Source organism: Parus major, chromosome 2 (assembly GCF_001522545.3).
Source record: "Parus major isolate Abel chromosome 2, Parus_major1.1, whole genome shotgun sequence".
Classification (NCBI taxonomy): Eukaryota; Metazoa; Chordata; class Aves; order Passeriformes; family Paridae; genus Parus; species Parus major.
The window spans coordinates 139132774-139150566 of record NC_031769.1 but is presented as its reverse complement, the minus strand read 5'-3'; the positions used below and the strand labels follow the sequence as shown (position 1 = coordinate 139150566).

The window sequence follows — 17793 nt, the reverse complement described above, 5'->3', positions numbered from 1 at the left end:
TCAAAGGCGGGTGCCAAGAGGATGGTGCCAGACTCTTTTCGGTGGTACCCAGAGACAGGACGAGAAGCGATGACCTTAAACTAAAAGTTTCACCTCAACAAGAGGAAGAATTTCTTCACATTGAGGATGGCAGGGCACCAAACAGGCTGCCCGGGGAGGCTGTGGAGTCTCCCTCTCTGGAGACATTCCATGCCCACCTGGACGTGTTCCTATGTAACCTGCTCTAGGTGACCCTGCCTCGGCAGCGGGATTGGACGGGAGCATCTCCAGAGGCCCCTTCCAACCGCAGCGCTTCTGTAAGTCAAGGTGAACGTGTTCCTTTCGTTATCTAACCGGGTATCCCCGGGCTGCCCCTTCAACCACCCTGCAGAGGCTCAGGCCTGGACCGGCCCTGCCCCGTCCGCCCGCTCCTCTCGGGCAGCCGCTCCCCCCAGCCCGGCCCCGTTACCCCCGCGGTGCGGCCGCCCCTGCCCTGCGGGTCCAGATGGGCCCCTGCCGCCGCTCGCCCAGATCGCAGCGCTCCATCCCCGCCCGGCGCCGCCGCTCCCGCTCTGCCCTCAGGGCTCCGCCCACGCTCCGCGCCGGGGGGCGCCGCACGCGTGGTACAGCCCGCTCCCGCTTCACCAATGGGGAGGAGCCGGAAGGGGGGCGAGCGCTCCCCCCTAGATACCGGCGAATGGAACCGGTCCAACTGCGGCCTCGCGGGCTGCTGGGAATTGTAGTTTCCCTTGGGGACGTAGCGCGGGGACCTGGGCGGGGGGAGAGGAGCGCGGCCAGCGCTGGGCAGTGAAGTAAAAACGTCGCGTCCTCGCACGCAAATGTGTTTATAACGCAGTGCAGTAGGTGACTCAGAACATGGCTTTTGCAGGGTGTCACAGGCGCAGGACTCGTTGCCGGTTCCCTTCTGTTTCCCGCCCCCCGCAGCACAGGCGCCTCTCGGGTAAGGGAACGCAGGCCGAACCGATAGCCCCTTCGCCCACCAGAGGCGGCTCGCTTCCCGCTCCACCCCCGGGGCGGGACGCCCGGCGACCGGGGCGGAGCCGGAAGCAGCGGCGGCGGCTCGGCCGAATTCGGTGGCGCCACGTCTGGCTCGAGGCCCCCTCCGTGACCGGGCAGCGGGAGCGGCTGAGCCCAAGTCTCGTCTCTTCTTCAGCGGCCGGTTCGTGGGGAGGCCGCGGCGGCGGCCAGGCGCGACTGCAACATGTCGGACCTGGGGGACTGGTTCCGAAGCATCCCTCTGATCACGCGTTACTGGTTCGCCGGCTCCATTGCGGTGCCGCTCGTGGGCAAGCTGGGCCTCGTCAGCCCCGTCAACCTTTTCCTCTGGCCTGATGCCTTCATCCACCGCTTCCAGGTATGGGCCGCACTACCGCTCCCGGCACGCACCGCGGCACCCGCACAGTAGCTCACTGTGACTGGCTGCGCGCGCGGCCTTCTGGGAGTTGTAGTGTACGGCCGCGTGTTGGGCCTCATTGGAACTGCGCTCAGGGCCGCTCCCCCGGTTCCGCGGCCGTGCTGGAGGCGCCGCGTACCGAGACAGCGCCCAGGGGTCACCGGGGTGGCCTGAACCCCTCCGGCGGGAGTGGAGCCGCCTTCCCGCTCAGTCTGTACAGGGCCTGCGGGCTGGGCCCAGATTTAGCCTATGCTCTTGCCGCAGGCCTAGGGTTCCCACGGCGGTGACCGGCTGCGCGTCCCTGCCAGGGCGACTGAAGGAGGGCTGTTGCCCCTGGGAGCCCTGTAGTTCGTCTTGTGCCTCATTCTGGTGTGTTTTTAACTACATTTTTTGTGGGAGTTGTTTTGGTGGACGCTGGTTGTTGTGCCAAGGAGCTCTGTGGCTGTGGTGACTTGCCCAGCTCCGTGTCATCTGTGACTTTGGGAGCTGTAACTTCGGGCTTACAGGGTGGGCAAACATCCCAGACTGCGGCTGGCCCAGGAGGTTTGGAGGCAGAGCTGCAAGAGAGACCTGGAGTTCCTGGGGTGGGTACAGCAGGAGGGCAACAAAGGTGATCCAAGAACTGGAGCATCTCTCTAATGAGGAATGGCTGAGGGAGCTGGGCCTGTTCAGCTCGAGGAGAGAGGACTGAGCGGGGACCTCATCAGTTTCTCTGTGTATCAGAAGGGAGGTGTCACAGAACGGACAAATGCCAACGGGCAAAAACTGATGCACAGGAAGTTCCACCTGAACTTCATGCCCTGGAACAGCCTGACCAAGGAGGTTGTGGAAATCTCCCTCACTGGAATTATTCAAGAACTGTCTGAGTGCAATCCTGTGTCATGTGCTCTAGAATGACTGCTTGAGCAGGGAGGGTGGTCCCTTCTAACATAACCTGCTCTGTGATTCTGTAACGGAGTGCACCTTCTGGTTTGGAATTTGAAAAAGCTTCTGTTTGGGATTGTCAAATTCTGTGCTTAGATGTGGTCCATGTAAGCTAACAACCAATGTCTTGTGGTGTCAGACATGCGGTATTTCTGGGTGCAATAGCAACATCAAAAGTGGTCTCAAACTGGACATTTTCTTCCTTGCACTGTGATGTTACAGGTTCAGAGCTGGGAGAGAGCACTCATTGGAGGAGCCGAAAATGAAGGAAGAGAAGACGTTTAAATTTTTAAATTTCTGTTAGATCATCTCTTATATCTCCACTGAAGAAACAAAAATTAAAGCCATGGCTCTCTCTGTACCTTGAGTCATGTATTGTTCTCAAAATTTAGTAGCATAAATGACTGTTTTTTCCTCTAGTTCTGTTGTTCCTTCTTGAACTGTGATGTTCAGGATCCTAATACTCAGTTTGGAAATGTTGCTGCTTAAAGAGCTCATTTGTGAATGACCAGACATTTTCTGTCCTTGCTATGTGCTGCCATGCAGTTGGCTATGCCCAATACTCATAGCTGGGAGACTGTCCCAGAACAGATCCCAAACGCTCAGAATAGCACGTGCTGTCTGGAATGGTACACTAAAGGCTGTGAATTCCTGGGCCTCTGTTCAACAGGGAAGAATGGATTTTGTATGACTGTTTTTTAAACGGGGTAGCATCCTTGCCAATGAGTCTCTTTTGCACTGCATTTAAGACTCACTACTGCAAAGATGTGATGGAAAGCAGTTTGAAGAGTTGTGTATTATTTCTGGTGTAGTGTTAATAGCTTTGCTTACTGGATTGAAAAAAACACCACAACTATAAAAGCTGCTGAAGCAGCAGCAATCGATACTTGGGCTATTTTTATTCTTCTTGATGTTCCAAGTTTTCATTCATTATCAAGTAATGAATGTAAATAAAAAGCCTGTGCATATGAGTTCATTCTGCAGTTTATAAATATGTCTTTCTCTATTGATCTGGACAGATCTGGCGGCCCATAACGGCGACTTTCTTCTTCCCAGTGGGACCTGGAACAGGATTTCTCTACTTGGTGAATTTGTATTTCTTGTATCAATATTCGTCACGATTAGAAACAGGTATGTTGATCATTAAATTGTATGCATCTGGTGAACCCTGCCTGGAGCTGATAAAAGATGGCTCATCTCTGTGCTAGCTTGTGTTGGTCAGCGTGAAACTGCTCTGAAAACTGATTTTCTGTGGCTGGCTCCTTCCCTTTGGCCATTTAGGATCTGAACTTTGGACCTGTTTCAGTAGGAGGGCTTTCAGTTGCTGGATTTAAAGAAGCGAGTGAGATAGATTAAAAGATGGTGTTTACCTCTGTTTTTTTGTATCTGATGTTTTTATCAGAGAAGGATGATAGAGTATAATGTAATAATGGGTTTATCCACTGGGACAAAATAACATAAGTTTTTTTCTTGCTTTAATAGGGATGCTTATTTATGTTATTCTGTTGTCTGTGTTGAATTGAGAGATACCTCCTACAAAGGAAGTCTAGTCTCTGCCTAACAGATATGTGAAAGAGTTAAGAGACTAGAATGATTTTTCAGTTAAGGGGAAAAATTAGGTGAAAAAAAAGAGATCAGATAATAGATCATTTCTCTCTAAAAAAGGGATTGTTGGTACAAGGTAGCTTCAAAACTGCTTTCCCTTTGCATTGCCTAGTTCATTAAACCTAGAATTGGTTTCATTAAACCTAAAAATTGGTTCAATTGACATAAATAATTAAAGTATTTGCAAAGCCAGTCTCCTGAAAGCCTTTGTGAACAAAAATTTTAGTATAGTTCTAATGGAGTCTTGGAACTGATGATGTAAAGGGGAATGCATTGAAAGGTGATGTTTGGGAAGTCCCACGAGAGAGAAGAGATCCCTGGTAGACCGTCCAGAGAGTATTGTGGAATCACATTGAAGTCTTAGGAAGAGTAGCGGGGAAAGGGAGGAGTGGTGCCAGATTATATTTGGTTGTTTTTTTAGTGAAAGTTAAATACTAGTTTAATAGCTAGAAATTATTCCTACTTCCTTTTGAGCCTTTCTGCAGTAGTTTATGAGCACATGAGAGTGCTGGCAGTTCTGACTGAGCAAAGATAGGTGTAGTAAGAGTTCCTGGTTAATTATGCAAACTAAAAGACCTCACTATTTGTACATATACTTCAAAATGCTCTAGTTGTCTGTGTTTGTGCCACAAATCTCATGAAAAGGGTAAATTTCTGCTGTACAACAGATCTGAATTTTGAAACTGGGAAGTAATCTGTGTTGTTTAAACCAATGCATAGCTGTTATATTACAGTAATTTTTCTGAGTATAGATGAAGTCCTTGGTTAGGTTTACCCTTCTTTCTGTGAAAAAGACCTGAATTCTTCTGTGTTGGAAGGTGTATAAGTTATTGATAACGTTTACAGGTGGAAGTCCCTATTGGTCTGTGCCTCCTTTTGTCTGTGAAACTGAGAAAGTGAAACTTCCATTTTCAGCACTGTGCATGGTTTTTGAGCATACACTGCTGCTGCCTGCCAGCTTCAAATTTAGCAGTCAGAAATATCTGTATGGTTTTGTACTGTGTTTGTGCTTTCCTAAACAGGCTGACCTGTAACTTCCATAGAAAGGGGAGATTGATGTGCATTTGTTTTGCTTTGGTTGGATAAGAACATAACAAATATCAACAGAGTAAGCAGAATATGCAGAGTTCACTTCCCAGCTGTATCAATGATGAGATTATGGGTCTGCAGCTCTTCCCAGATGGAAGAATATTCCCCAGGCCTCATGGAAGGACCCATGGGATAGATAGCTCACCTGTGCCGAGCTTTCTGGCAGTTTGTAGTCCAGTTTGCTTAGATGTTCATCAAAAAGTCAACTTAAGTGGTTTGTCTAATATTTTCATTTGCAATCTCATAGATAATGAGAAGCAAAAAAAATTAGTAGAATAATAATAGCTTTGATTTCTTCCTGTTTTGGATGGATTCCCGAGTTGGCTTTCTACAGCCTTAGTCAGCTTCTTCTCTTTAATTGTTTTTATTTGTTGTATAGCAACAGTAGGGAAAAAACCTTCAATTTCTGTAGTTTTACAACTTTAAAACTTTCTGATATATTTTTCAAAGTGTATTTTTTCCTGTCATGCAATTTGCATGGCTGAACTTAAACAGTATGGTATTTTAATAATTTTGTTTTACATAGGCTATTCTAAAAAGCTAATGCTTAAAAGTAGATTTTCTTCCTTTAAGAATACTTAAGTATTCTTATATTAAAAGCAGTATGAAGCTGAGAAGTGCTCACATGAAACAGTGGCATTTTTTCTAGGCATTTTGATGTTTAATTAGGAACATGTAATTCAGGTTGTCCATGATGTACAGTGTGTGTCACTGTGATTCCTGCTGTCACTGTGTTTCACCCGCCCTGGTCTGGGTCTTTTTCAGCAATATTCTCAAGCTTTCCTTTCATGCCTGGGTTTATATGAAAGTTGATGGGATACTTTAGTAAAACTAAAGTTGATCTTGCATAGATGCTGAAGTTTCTGTCAGCCTTTTGCCACAGTTAGCAAGATTGAGACCCTCAGCTTTTCATGTTTGCAGGGAGTTACTAGGGGGCTATTTCTTAGTCCTTGTCTCTGTCAGATCTCAAACTCAACTGAGCATCTAAAGATCATTTCATTTAATATGACCTGCAGGGAATGTTACTCTATTATTTTTGTTTCCAGTGTCCTGAAAAAGTTGACACGTTTGGAATGGTGAATTAGACAAGCAGTAGAGCTCAGAAGGAGCAGAATGTGCTGCACATGTGTACCCTCCTTGTCATGTGTACTAATATTTTCTGCAGTATAAAAACCATTGCATGTCTTGGGTCTGATGAGATGATGCAAAGAGGATGCAATTTGCCTAAGTAAGGGCTGGTTTGCACATGACTCAGTCATTAAAGTTGGTATTTCTGCTTTTGCTGTGCACTTGTGTTTCCTTATTCTGTGCTTCTAACCTGCAGTTTCATATGAACAATGGGGTCCAACTCCATTTTTGAGGTCTTATGTAGTTAAAACTATTTACCTCCAGAGTCTGTGTTCTTTTTTGAGTATAGACACTGCTTGTGCTCTAATGCAGTAGGCTGAATGTCTTATTTTTCAGTCCGTAGGTTGTTCTATTCTGAGGCTTTTTAAAATTAAAAAAAAAAATCATAGACCACAGACTGCATGCAAAGCAACTGCTATTAACTGAGCTTTCTTAGACTCTAAAAAATAAAAGTTGTCTTAATTTTTAATCAAAATTTCAGTGCCTTTCATAATGATCCCTTTTCTTTTCAGGGGCTTTTGATGGAAGGCCAGCAGATTACATGTTCATGCTCCTGTTTAACTGGATCTGCATTGTTGTATCCTTCTCATCATCAAACTTTGAGAAATATTTTGGTTCTAGTTCTGCCTGAAATATGTTCAAAGACCAGTTTTTATCAAGGAAGAGTTTTAAAATGTAGCAAATGTTCCCAGGTGAGTTTGTAGAGTTTGTAAGTATGTAGCCTTCCTGAACAGGTACTGAGTGCCTTGCAGGGAGAACACTTAATGTGCTCACACCAGTGTGCAGTGTGGGGACTCTGCCTACACAGATCTGAGCATATGCTGGGTGAGTGTCCCTGGTGCTGGCTGGCTTGCTTTGCTGAGCTGCTCGTGTGTGGGCTAGCACTGAATTTAGTGTGTTCAAGCTGCCATGTGCAAAAAGGACTGATCACTGCCATTCCCTGAAATTCATGGAGAGATCCTTTATCTGCTGGGTACAAGTCATCTGAGTCTGTGAAAGCAGTGTTGTGATATTTTCACAGAGCCAACTTTCTGAAGAAGCTGGACTTGTTGGTTTGGAAATGTTGGAAAACATTTCTGTGAGCTCTGCTGTAGCACCTGAATTTTCTTTTAGATCTTGAATACAAAACTGGGAGGAGTTGTTGATAATCCAGGTGGTTATGCTATCATTCAGAGGGTTCTTTAGAGGCTGGATAAGTGGCTGGCCAGGAATGAAGCTCAGCAAAGGGTGTTGCAGAGTCCTGCTCTTGGCAAGGAACAGCCTCAGGCACCAGGACAGACCAGGGACTGACAAAGCAAAGCATCTTCCAGAAAAGGCCCTGAGAGTGTCCTGCTGGACATAAAGTTGACGATGAACTGGCAATGTGCCATTATGGCTAAAGTGACCACCAGCCCCTGGGCTGCCCTAGGCAGAGGATTGCCTGCAGGTTGAGGCAGGTGATTGCTCTTCTCTGTTCAGCCTTTGAGATTGGTATGGGGGCTGCACCTAGCTCTGGGTTCCCAAGTACAAGGGAGACTGGAGAGAGTCCAGTGAAGGGTCATGAAGATGATGGAAGTGTTGAAGCATCTGTCACATGAGAGGCTGGGAGGGCTGGGATTGTGCAGCCTGGGGTGTTGTCATAGAATCATACAGTTGTTAGAATTGGAAGGAACCTTGAAAGGTTATTGACCCCCCTGCAATGAGCAGGGACATCTTCAACTAAATCAGGTTGCTCAGAGCCCCATTCAACCTCACCTGGAATATTTCTAGGGATGGAGTATACACCATCTCTCTGAGTAACCTGTGCCAGTGTTTCATCACCCTCATAGTAAAAAATTCCTTTGTTACACCTACTCTGAATCAACCTTTTTTTTGGTTAAACTGTCACCACTTGTCCTATTGCAAAAGGGCCTACTAAAGAGTTTGTCCCCCAACTCTCTCAGCCTTTCTGTAAAAGAGAGGTGTTCCATTCCTCCAGTAATTTGTGTGGGCTTCCTCTGGTCCCACTCCAACAGGTCTATGTCTTTTCTGAGGGGTCTGTGTCTTTGCTGAGAGGTCTGGAGCTCGACAAAATGAAGCACATGAAATTCCATTTAAATGTAAGAAAGACAATGTTTACTGTAAGGGCAATGAAGCACTGGTATGATTGGCAAGAGAGGGTGTGGAACCTCCATCCTTGGAGATACTCCCATTTTGTTTGTGCTGTTGCTGTCTCCTTGTAGCAATTTGCAGTGGCACAGCAGGTAGAAAAAGGGAGTGGTGACATTGGTGTGAACCAGACACAGCCAGGAGAGCTGATGTGTAGAAATACTTTATCAATACATTATCTCTAGTTACATTCCACTATGTGGAGGGAATTGCTATTCCTGCTATTCCTGTCCAGCCACAGCTGTAACAAGGTGCATTTAGTTACGTTATTACAAAGATGAAGGTTTTCTTTATTATTGCAGGTCGTTGGCTGTGTGCATTTAATTAATCTAATTGTGACGTGACTTTCAAACAGGTCATTTGAAAATTTCTAGTTGCTTGTTCCCTGTGTGATGTAAGGACCAACCTGGATGCTTGATCTGGGAAAATGCTGGGTTCATTTTATATGTATTTATGAACTGTTAAAAGCATCCTGATTGTATTAAAATCACTCAGTGATTATTTCCACTCAGCAGTCACCACAACAGGTTCTTTGAGCTCCAGGGTGGGAGAGGGATATTGAGAGCCTGCATTGATGCACTTTAAGAAATTAATTCTTCTTTATGACTCATTGGCAATATACTGGTATTTTTGAATGACCTGGTATTTCTTTAGTTAGAAAACCAAAATGTCAGTGTTAAACTAATGAAAGAATCCAGTCATTTAACGTGCCTTTATGCAAGGACTGATTGGGTCTGTAGCTAGCCATTTTCATCAGGGAGGAAAAGCCAGTGCACCCATCAGCCCTTGGGGTAATGACTTGAGGTGGGAACTTGAAAGGCTGCCAAAAAGCAGTTATTGAAACTAAGTTCATTCATCTCTAGATCATTGGAAATTTTAACCTAAAACTGCATAGTATTAATTTTGAATATTAAAGATCTTTGAATGTGTGTTCCGTGTGTCTGCAGCTTTTTATTGTTGTAGTCTGTCAGGTTTTTCTGCATTTTCCTTCATGGTGAAATGACAGATAACTGGCTTGGTAATGGACATGCAGGTAAGTGTGGTGCAGTTTCATAGGTATTAATTTTACAAAACTTTTTGACTACTTAATGACTTTATAGAGAGCATTATTGACTTAACTGCAGAAATAGTTAATCTGGGCTGTTCAGATTATATCAGAATGGACTGCTGTGTGTGTATTGTTAATTTTTCACATTGGGTTAGCATCAGCTGAAGACAAGCTTGGATCTGACTGCCACACCTAACTTGGTTAGGGAGCCAAGAAGTGAAAATTGTGTCTTTGTGCAGTCAGGAAGTGCTCAGACTTTACTAAAGGTGACACAAGATGTCACCTATGCACTATTTCTTTTAATAAATGTAGATCTGCTTTCTTACTTTTCTACTTAAAAATAATTCTTTGGTTTATTAATTTTCTCAAATTCAGTTCAGTATGCCTTTTATTTGCCAACAGAATTTTTTTTTTTTGTGAAAAATATGGCTTAGTTTGAGACCAGAGCTATGAAATACAAAATCCTCACAGGAATCATTAAGATAGTGGTCTTAAAAACTGGTTTCAGTGAAATAATTCTTATCTCCCCAAATACTAAGGGTGAAAATTGGGAAGTGTGTTTTGCTTGTAACAGAGTGTCAGGTAAGTGGATGTCTTGAGTCTGCCTCTGCTATTCTCATCCTCATCTGTCTCCAACACCTAAAGAGTGCACCAATATCTGTACTATTCCATACAAAATTATCTTAGCATTTATTACATTACTTCTCTGGCTCCCTGGTAGACAAAACCAGTGATCTCTGGTTCTGAGTAAATTGTGATAAGGACTGTCCATAACTTTATATTTACACTTTTCTGTGGGGAGGATACCACAAATTTTTGAAAAGCATGCTGGAGTTACCCACACATTATATAAATTTTAGACTGATTGTGTCGATTCATGTATTTTTTAGGGGTACATACACTTCTTTTTATCTGCATACAAAGAATTAAAGAAGAGTCTGTTTTTTGATGTAAAAGTGTTTTTTCTTAAGAGGTTTTTTACTTGTCTTGAGTGGCCTTTGTTGAAATTCAGAAGATAGAGTAGGACAGCTAGACCACTATTCCTAAGTCAAATGTGTTCAGATATTAGATAATGCTTTTTTTTCAGTAAAATGAAAAGGGTTTTAATAAAGACCCTGAGGTTCTTGTGTGAGGAGTCACAGTGCACCATGGGGCTTGTGAAAGGCTGGACTAATGTTAGGATGCCAGCTTTAATGTGGAATCTATTAAACAGCAGCACCCCTGAAGGGATGAGTTTTAACCTCTTTGCCAAACACAGGAGCTGGTTATGGCATTCATCTGGTTCATGGGAATGTTGCTGGTGCAGTCTGCCTTCAGTTCAGAAATCAGCAGATAGCTAAAGCAGTGCTTTGTATTTCTTTCACTAGAAGTAGTCCAATCAGCTAGTACAGAGTCAGTGTAAAGAAGTGTTTGAAACAACCCCAGCTCCTGGCATGGAGCACAGGTTAACTTCAGGCTCTAGCAGGGTTGGCTGTGACAGCCTGAAACAGGGATTGACTGGAGCACCTTCCCCCTGTGGTGCTCTCAGGAGGATGGGACATAGGAAGTTGGATGGATAACACTTCACCTGGCATGTTAGCCTGCCCCCAGGTGAGAGTGCTTGGGTTAGTGCCCTGAAGTGATTGTGGTACAGGGCTCACTGCTGTGGGTGTAGGTACCAGCAGAAGAGTTCACTGCAGCTGCTCTTTCACTTGGCACAGGTTGGAGGCCTTTGCTTTGGCATGGTCATGCAAAGGAGAATGGCCAAGTAGGTTCTTCTCCTTAACTTTCTCAATAGTTTTTGAACAGATCCAGGGCACATATTGGAAAATATTCTGGGGCAATCTGTAAAGACTTTAGTGGTGTACCATGCTTACAAACCACTTCTGAAACATAGCTCCTTCTGCCTGAGTCTCTAATGCTTCTGTGAAAGTAATGGTAACTTTTTTATCCATTGCAGTTGCTGATGATTCCACTCATCATGTCAGTACTTTATGTGTGGGCCCAGCTGAACAGAGACATGATTGTATCATTTTGGTTTGGAACAAGATTTAAGGTATGTTAGACAGCATATTGGAAAGATTTCTGCCCATAAGGTGCATGTGTAGTGGGTGAGGGGCAAAATACAGGTATAAATATAAAACTCTTAAAAAGGTGTCCTGTACTCTCACACAGAATTCTCCTTGAGATGTAGCAAAGACAAAGTTCATAGTCTTCCATGTGGTATCACTCAGTGTGTCTCTACTGAAAAGATGTCCTGACAATTGATCAGTCTGAAAAAAAGGAAAATATTCCTGATAAACATTAGCCTGGATAAAAGCTGAATGCAGTAACAAAATGTTGGTATTTTAAATTTTTTTTTTATGTGACCTTGGCTGTTTCTGTCAGATCTTGTAGAGAAGACGCTTTTGATAATTTCTAGACCTTTTCAAAATCAAAAACTTTAGGACTTTGATCCAGGTGCAAACTTGCTGTGGAACATAGGGTGCAAAAGGCATGTTTGCTTATAATGTTTGAATGAGTATGTTTTGTCTGAAAATATTAGTGGTTGCTAATTTTTAGCTTGAATCTGCTTAAGTTAAGAGATTGGGGCCTGTGTTAATAGCTAAAGCATTGAGATTATGATCACGCTTATTAGTCCAGTGGGAAGCTGAGAGCAGATTTACATCTTTAACTTGTACTTATTCTCTCCACTGCATTCTTTTTCAGGCCTGTTACCTTCCATGGGTTATTCTGGGATTCAACTACATCATTGGTGGATCGTATGTATTTACTTATATGGCCAATTGGAAGTTATAAAAGCTTTTACAGCTATTTAACTTGCTGCTGAATTTAGGAATAATATTAAAGTAAGAAGCTTAAAACTGTATAATCTGACTGATAATGCTCAGTGTCACTTGGTGGTCACTTAACATAAAAACAAAGAGGAGATGTGCATGTGAGAATAGAACGTAGGTGAGGGGAGAGTAATGAGAGTTTGGTGTGTTTTCTAGTAACTATGCATTAAGCCTTCTCCATATGAAGAAAGTAACACACTAAAGAAAGATGTCATCCCCTGGAACCAGCTATTATTGCTGGTTTTAGAAACAAATTTAGCTTGACTCCTGATAGTGCTATTACTTTTTTTTTCTTCACAGGCTTGTCCAATCTGATCTCTTTTTTTCAGTTTGTTAAACAAGGGAAAATAGCAATAAGCCCACAGTGTGCCATATTAGCACTTGTTGAATTTTTTGGTCTTTTTTTATTTGTCTAAAACCCCATGATGCAGAAATCCCCTCTGTACACAGTGTGGGCCCCCCACTGGAGCTCTGCATTGATTGGGGCCTCTTGGTGCCGCTGTAACATAATTAGTGACAGAAACAAGTTTCTGGTTGAGTTATAAAAGCAGGAGATAGTACAGCAAAACTGAATTCCCTTTTCTGGCTGTGCCTCCTACTGACTCATCCGTCACTTGTGAAAACTGCTTGCTGTTAGGTACCTGCTGTTTCTATGCATGACAGAAGATACTCAAGGGCCTCCAGTCAGCAGTGCTTTTACAAAACTGGGAACAAAGCAGTTCAGTACAGCAGGAGACAGGTTGTCCACTGAAAACAGCAGTAACTTCTCTAGCTCTGCAGATGATTATTTTGGGCACTAATCACTATATGGTCTGATTCCCCAATGTAAACAAATATTTAATTGTGTTTTGAATACAGAACATAGAGAAGACTTGGAAGGGAGGGTGGAACAGACTGTTGATGTGTTGGCACAGGAGGTTGGCCCTTCTGAAGAAGTGGCTGCAAAATGCTGAGGGAAGGGAAATGTTTTATGTGTCACGACTCTGGCAAAGCCTGGTGGCAGGTGAACAGAAGATTGTCACTCATTTATTTTTAGAGAAGACAGCATGTGAAACCATTCTTTTTCTTTTGCTTTACAGAGTCATCAATGAGCTGATAGGAAATCTGGTTGGACACCTGTATTTCTTCTTAATGTTTAAATATCCAATGGATTTGGGAGGAAGGAATTTTCTGTCCACACCTCAGTTCCTGTAAGCTGACTTGATTCTTTACCTCACTATTTCTTTGGTGCAGTTTTTTGTATGGTTCATAAGACATATATTTGGTGGGGTCGTAAAGTGTAAAATACTTTGCTAAGTCAACCTTCTTCAGACTCTCATATTGACTGAGCTGATGAGTTATAAAAACTGTTGAGTTATTTGTAAATGGCCCATGTGAGAGTTCTTCGTTGCCCCTTGGGTTGGCTTATGTCTTTAGCCACTCTTAAGAGTGAGAGTAAATATCTTAGTTCTGCTGTTGAATTGAGCTGCAGTGAAGAGAACTCCCTAACAGTTATCAGATGGTATATAAAAGAAGTTTTATCCTGTAAATTATCTGTTTTCTATATCCCCATGTATCATTACAGCAGCTACCAGTTCAGCAATGTTTAACAATGATAGTGATGTAGACTTGTTCAGGCTGTTCTGCTTCACAGTCTGTACCAGTCACCCTCACAGTTGAAGTGCTTTTTCTTGATAAATGTTCATTGTTTTGAATTGAAATACTATTATCAGAAGCTGAAGTTTGTAATTCAGTTGCCCTTGTTCACATCCTTTTGGGCTGCAAATATTCCTTCTCTATCAAACTGAGTTAGCAACCCAGTTAACCCTTTTCATAGCATAAAGTGTTAAATTACAGTTTCACTTTCTGTACAAGTTTCAATGAATAGGGAAGCTTTATATTCTAATTCTGTGCTTGCAAGCCCATCTGGTAAACAAAATTTTCCATAAAGATTAGAAGACAAGGTTTGATTTTAAAAATGTCTTTCAAGGTGGTAACAGTTCTGAAACTGCTCTCAATCTTACTGGTTCTGTGCAATTCCCTTGTTACCCTACACATCCCAGAGACGGAAGCTTCCCAGTATTGCCTTTAGCCAGTATGCTGAGGGCTTAGATTTAGAAAGCATTCTCTGAAGTTCTGTTGGGAAAAGCCAGTTTTATTACAAGGTGTATCAGCTAAGAGAAAGTGCCTGGGAAAGAAGAAAGCACAGCCTTGGTGTTTACCCACAAGGTACAGCTGTTTCTCTAACTCCTGCTCTGGTTTGTCCTAGTTACCGCTGGCTGCCAAACAGGAGAGGAGGCGTGTCGGGCTTTGGTGTCCCTCCGGCCAGCATGAGAAGGGCTGCAGAAGATCAGCAGGGTGGTGGAAGACATAACTGGGGCCAAGGTTTCCGGCTAGGGGACCAGTGAAGAATTCCTGCCCTCGGAAAACAGCAACTCTTCGGTTTCGATTGGACGTAGAACCGACCACTGGTGCAGAGAGTGCTTAAGAACTGAGCTCTCTGTAGTACTTTTGGATTTAACTGATTAGAAAGAAAGAATGTTTCTGGTTCAAGAGCAAATTAAAAACTCCAGAAGGAAAAAATGTAGATCTTGCTCCAGGTTAGCCAGTAGTGTCCAGTGTGATTCTGCCATTAAAAATAAGCCTTCTTTATACAGTATTGTCTGTCGCAACAGGATCCATTGGCTGTCCTGTTCCATGATGTGATGGAACAAGCTAGTGGTGTTCTGTCTTGCCTGGTATGTTAAAAGCTTTGTTGACCACAGTAAAGTAAGAATCTAGTGTGAGGCAGATGTCTCAAGCAAGCCCTCAAGTTTAGAAAGCTGAGTTTCTCCATAGCTGTGCTTAAGTCCCAAGGTCTTCTGAAACATTATTTAAGTGATATCTCTCTGCTGCGTTCATAAAGCAAATTGAAATGTTTAATTTCTGTTGTTAAACTGTGTTTTGAGCAGAGCTGTATCTTGCCATGCAGAATTTGTCCTACCTGCTATATCATGGGCTGGGCAAGGCTAAGGATTAGAGGGCCTTTGTTTGAAATGGCAATAACAGATACATACAGAATTGAAATCTCTGAACTCTTCATGGCATGTTACAAAGCTTGTTCTGATGAAACTGAAGTCTGGCATGTTTTAATCCCCGACCATCCCCCAGATCTGTGAATTCTTGGCTTCAAGGTTTCTCTTTTGATTGCCAAATTGGGTAGCATAAATACTGCTTAAACTAGAAAATGTAACATTGTTGTGGTTAGGGTACTGACTGCAGCATTGTTTAACTGAATCTTCAACTTCATCTTAAAAGCTTTAAGATGTTCTTAAGAATCAAAGCTGGAAATAATCTTTGGCAGGGTGAAGATACAAATAACAGGTTACTGCAGGACTCTTTCATTGTCAAATAAGAAATTGCATACGCTGTTTACTAGTATCTGTACTTTTTTTTGTAAAAATTCTTGACATGGAAAAGGGAATGATTCTGTACAGTAGTTTGCCTTGCTCTGGGTTCCCATGGGCAGAGCACATGGCTAAGATCCAGGAAGCTGTAATGGCAGCTTGTTACTGACTCACTGCATGCTCTTGAGCAAACTTCTTACTTATCTCAGTTTTCCCAGCTGTAAGGAGGACTTGTGCATGTCTCATGGCATTCTTATAAGACAGCTGTCCCTGACCTCCCTAGCTGGGAGCTGCTAGTGAGCAAGTAAGGCTTAGGTTTACATAAATCCAACACTTCAGCTAAGAAGGCAGTTACTTTAATCTTAACCAAGACTTCCAAGTCAGAATGTAGTTGCTCACTTTTTATTTTGTAGTTGAAGGAGGAGGAGCGTTGTCACTAGGATAATTTTCAAGTCTGACAGAATTGCCCTTTAGCATTTGTCTGTTGTTGTACTGGGTAGGTGGGGCACAGAAAGCTGTTCTGCCCCAACTTAGGTATCTCAGGTAACTGTAAGTAGGTGAAATGAATCTGGGCTGATACATTTTTATTACTATTTTGTTTCTTCACTAAACTTGGGTTCTGAAGGTATAAAAACTTATAAATACTAATTGATATTAAGCTGAGTGGAAAATAAGCAGACTGGAAATTTTAAAAAACGTATGTTCCCTGTCTTCACTGCAACTCTGTTATATTGATTTGGCTCATGGAGAAATGTAGAACTGTGTGCTTAAGATTTACAGGAACAGAGTTTAGAAATCACCTGCCATTTTTGTCTCTTTGGTGATAAGTTTCTAAAGATGCTCTTGTCTCTTTCTTTGTGTAAAATGGTAGGTAGAAAAGAGGAGTGCAGTGTTGTAAATACAGATTTTATTGTTGACCAACAGCTGTTATTTGATGTGGACTTGAATAGTCTGAGAATCATCCTTGTGATAGGAGTTTTTAGTCATAGGAATATCAGAGTCTCCAAAGCATTTGTCTTCATTTTGAGTCAGGACCCAACTTGTAAGTGAAGATGCAATAGTCTGTGACTCAGTTAAACCCCTGGCACACTCAAAGTGCAGAATATTTCTGTACAGAAGGCCCAAAGGAAGGCTTGAGTGAGAGAAGGCACATCAAAAGGCATCGTACTGGCCCACTGCACTGCATGGGGTCTTGCTTTCTAGAATGTCCTCCTTCTCTAAATTAAGAGGAAAAGGTTTGCAAAGAAAATAGATTTCTTATAAACCTTGATTAGCTTCTGAGCTGCTTCAGGTCAATTTACTTTGTTTATGGAAAAGTCACTTCAGAATTCCATATTACAAACTCAGTTTGTTTGTTTCTCAGTTTGTCACTTGACCTGAACTGCTGTTTGTCCTCCCACATACATTTATAATGGCAGTCTCTTGTTAAAATGAGTACCTCCTTTCTTATTTTGTACAGATAATTTCCCTTTTTGTAATCAATTTTTGTTGGCAAAGTTTTAAATTAAAATTTTAATCTCTGTTACTGTCTTTGTTTTGCTAAATAGTTTTTCAGCTTAAGACAAGCCTTGTGATCTGCAGGTCCATGGGTATTGTCTGACAGCTGCACTGTGACACCATCTACTGCTGTTGATAAAAGTACTCATGAAAATGACCTGCTTTTGGGTGGGAGTCTTGTCTTCTCTGATCAGTTGCAAAATCATAAAAGCATTTTCTTTGTCTCTGCACCATGAGTTTTGACAGACTGTGTCCTTCCTGGGCTATTACTGTTTTACAGCTCTTTTTTATATACTTGATTATTAATCCTTTGTCATCTGGGAGAAAGCATCCTTCTACTTACCCTCAAACTTTGTGGGAGTGATACAGATCACTTTTCCAGAGGTAAGCCTGGAATTCTGCAATACCCTCTTTGTCCAGACTAATATGCACAGCTGCCAGAATTCCTTTTGAGGCTCTTACTGTAACTGATTTGGAGATGGGACACCTTGGGCATCCTCTGATTCTTCCAGCCCTCAGTGTTCATCTGACTGTGCTTTTCCTGTTTGTTACCATAGTGGCATCAAAGAAAACCATGGACTTGGTACATAAAGCAATGTGAATTAGTTTTGCTCCTTGTACTGGAAAAGCTGGGTCCATACTAAATGGAAGAGTGTGGCAAGTGTGTGCCTCTTGATTTTGCTCCAGCTCCATGGAGTCAGTAGAAGAGCCAAGAATGTGAAATCAAATACTTCATCTGTCATTCCTGTCACTTTGTGTTGGTGACAGCTCCTCTCTCAGCACAGCCCAGTGATGTGGTGT

The 17793-nt window shown here is 42.9% G+C and overlaps 2 protein-coding genes across 9 annotated transcripts in view; one reads left to right on the top strand and one right to left on the bottom strand.

Annotated features, from left to right (window-relative positions):
- TBC1D31 (TBC1 domain family member 31) overlaps positions 1 to 1021 on the bottom strand; it is a 23892-nt gene extending 22871 nt beyond the window's left edge. For 6 of the 7 annotated variants that reach the window (XM_033512429.1, XM_033512430.1, XM_033512431.1 and 3 more), the window contains exon 1: positions 449 to 1021. In XM_033512429.1, coding sequence (XP_033368320.1) covers positions 449 to 525 — 77 coding nt within the window. In that variant the 5' untranslated portion in view covers positions 526 to 1021. The remainder of the gene's footprint in view (positions 1 to 448) is intronic. The other variant, XM_015617287.3, reaches the window with a different exon arrangement.
- Position 1022: 1 nt separating this feature from the next.
- Positions 1023 to 17222, top strand: DERL1 (derlin 1). 2 transcript variants are annotated; one of them, XM_015617296.3, is made up of 8 exons: positions 1023 to 1354; positions 3337 to 3448; positions 6652 to 6716; positions 9273 to 9299; positions 11254 to 11349; positions 12003 to 12055; positions 13210 to 13320; positions 14379 to 17222. In XM_015617296.3, the coding sequence occupies exons 1-8, from the start codon at positions 1202 to 1204 to the stop codon at positions 14515 to 14517; spliced, it is 756 nt and encodes a 251-aa protein (XP_015472782.1). In that variant the 5' UTR covers positions 1023 to 1201; the 3' UTR covers positions 14518 to 17222. The 2 variants fall into 2 exon arrangements, with proteins under 2 accessions (XP_015472782.1, XP_018861128.1); XM_019005583.2 differs by lacking the exon at positions 1023 to 1354 and adding an exon at positions 1507 to 1762.
- The last annotated feature ends 571 nt before the right edge of the window (positions 17223 to 17793 follow it).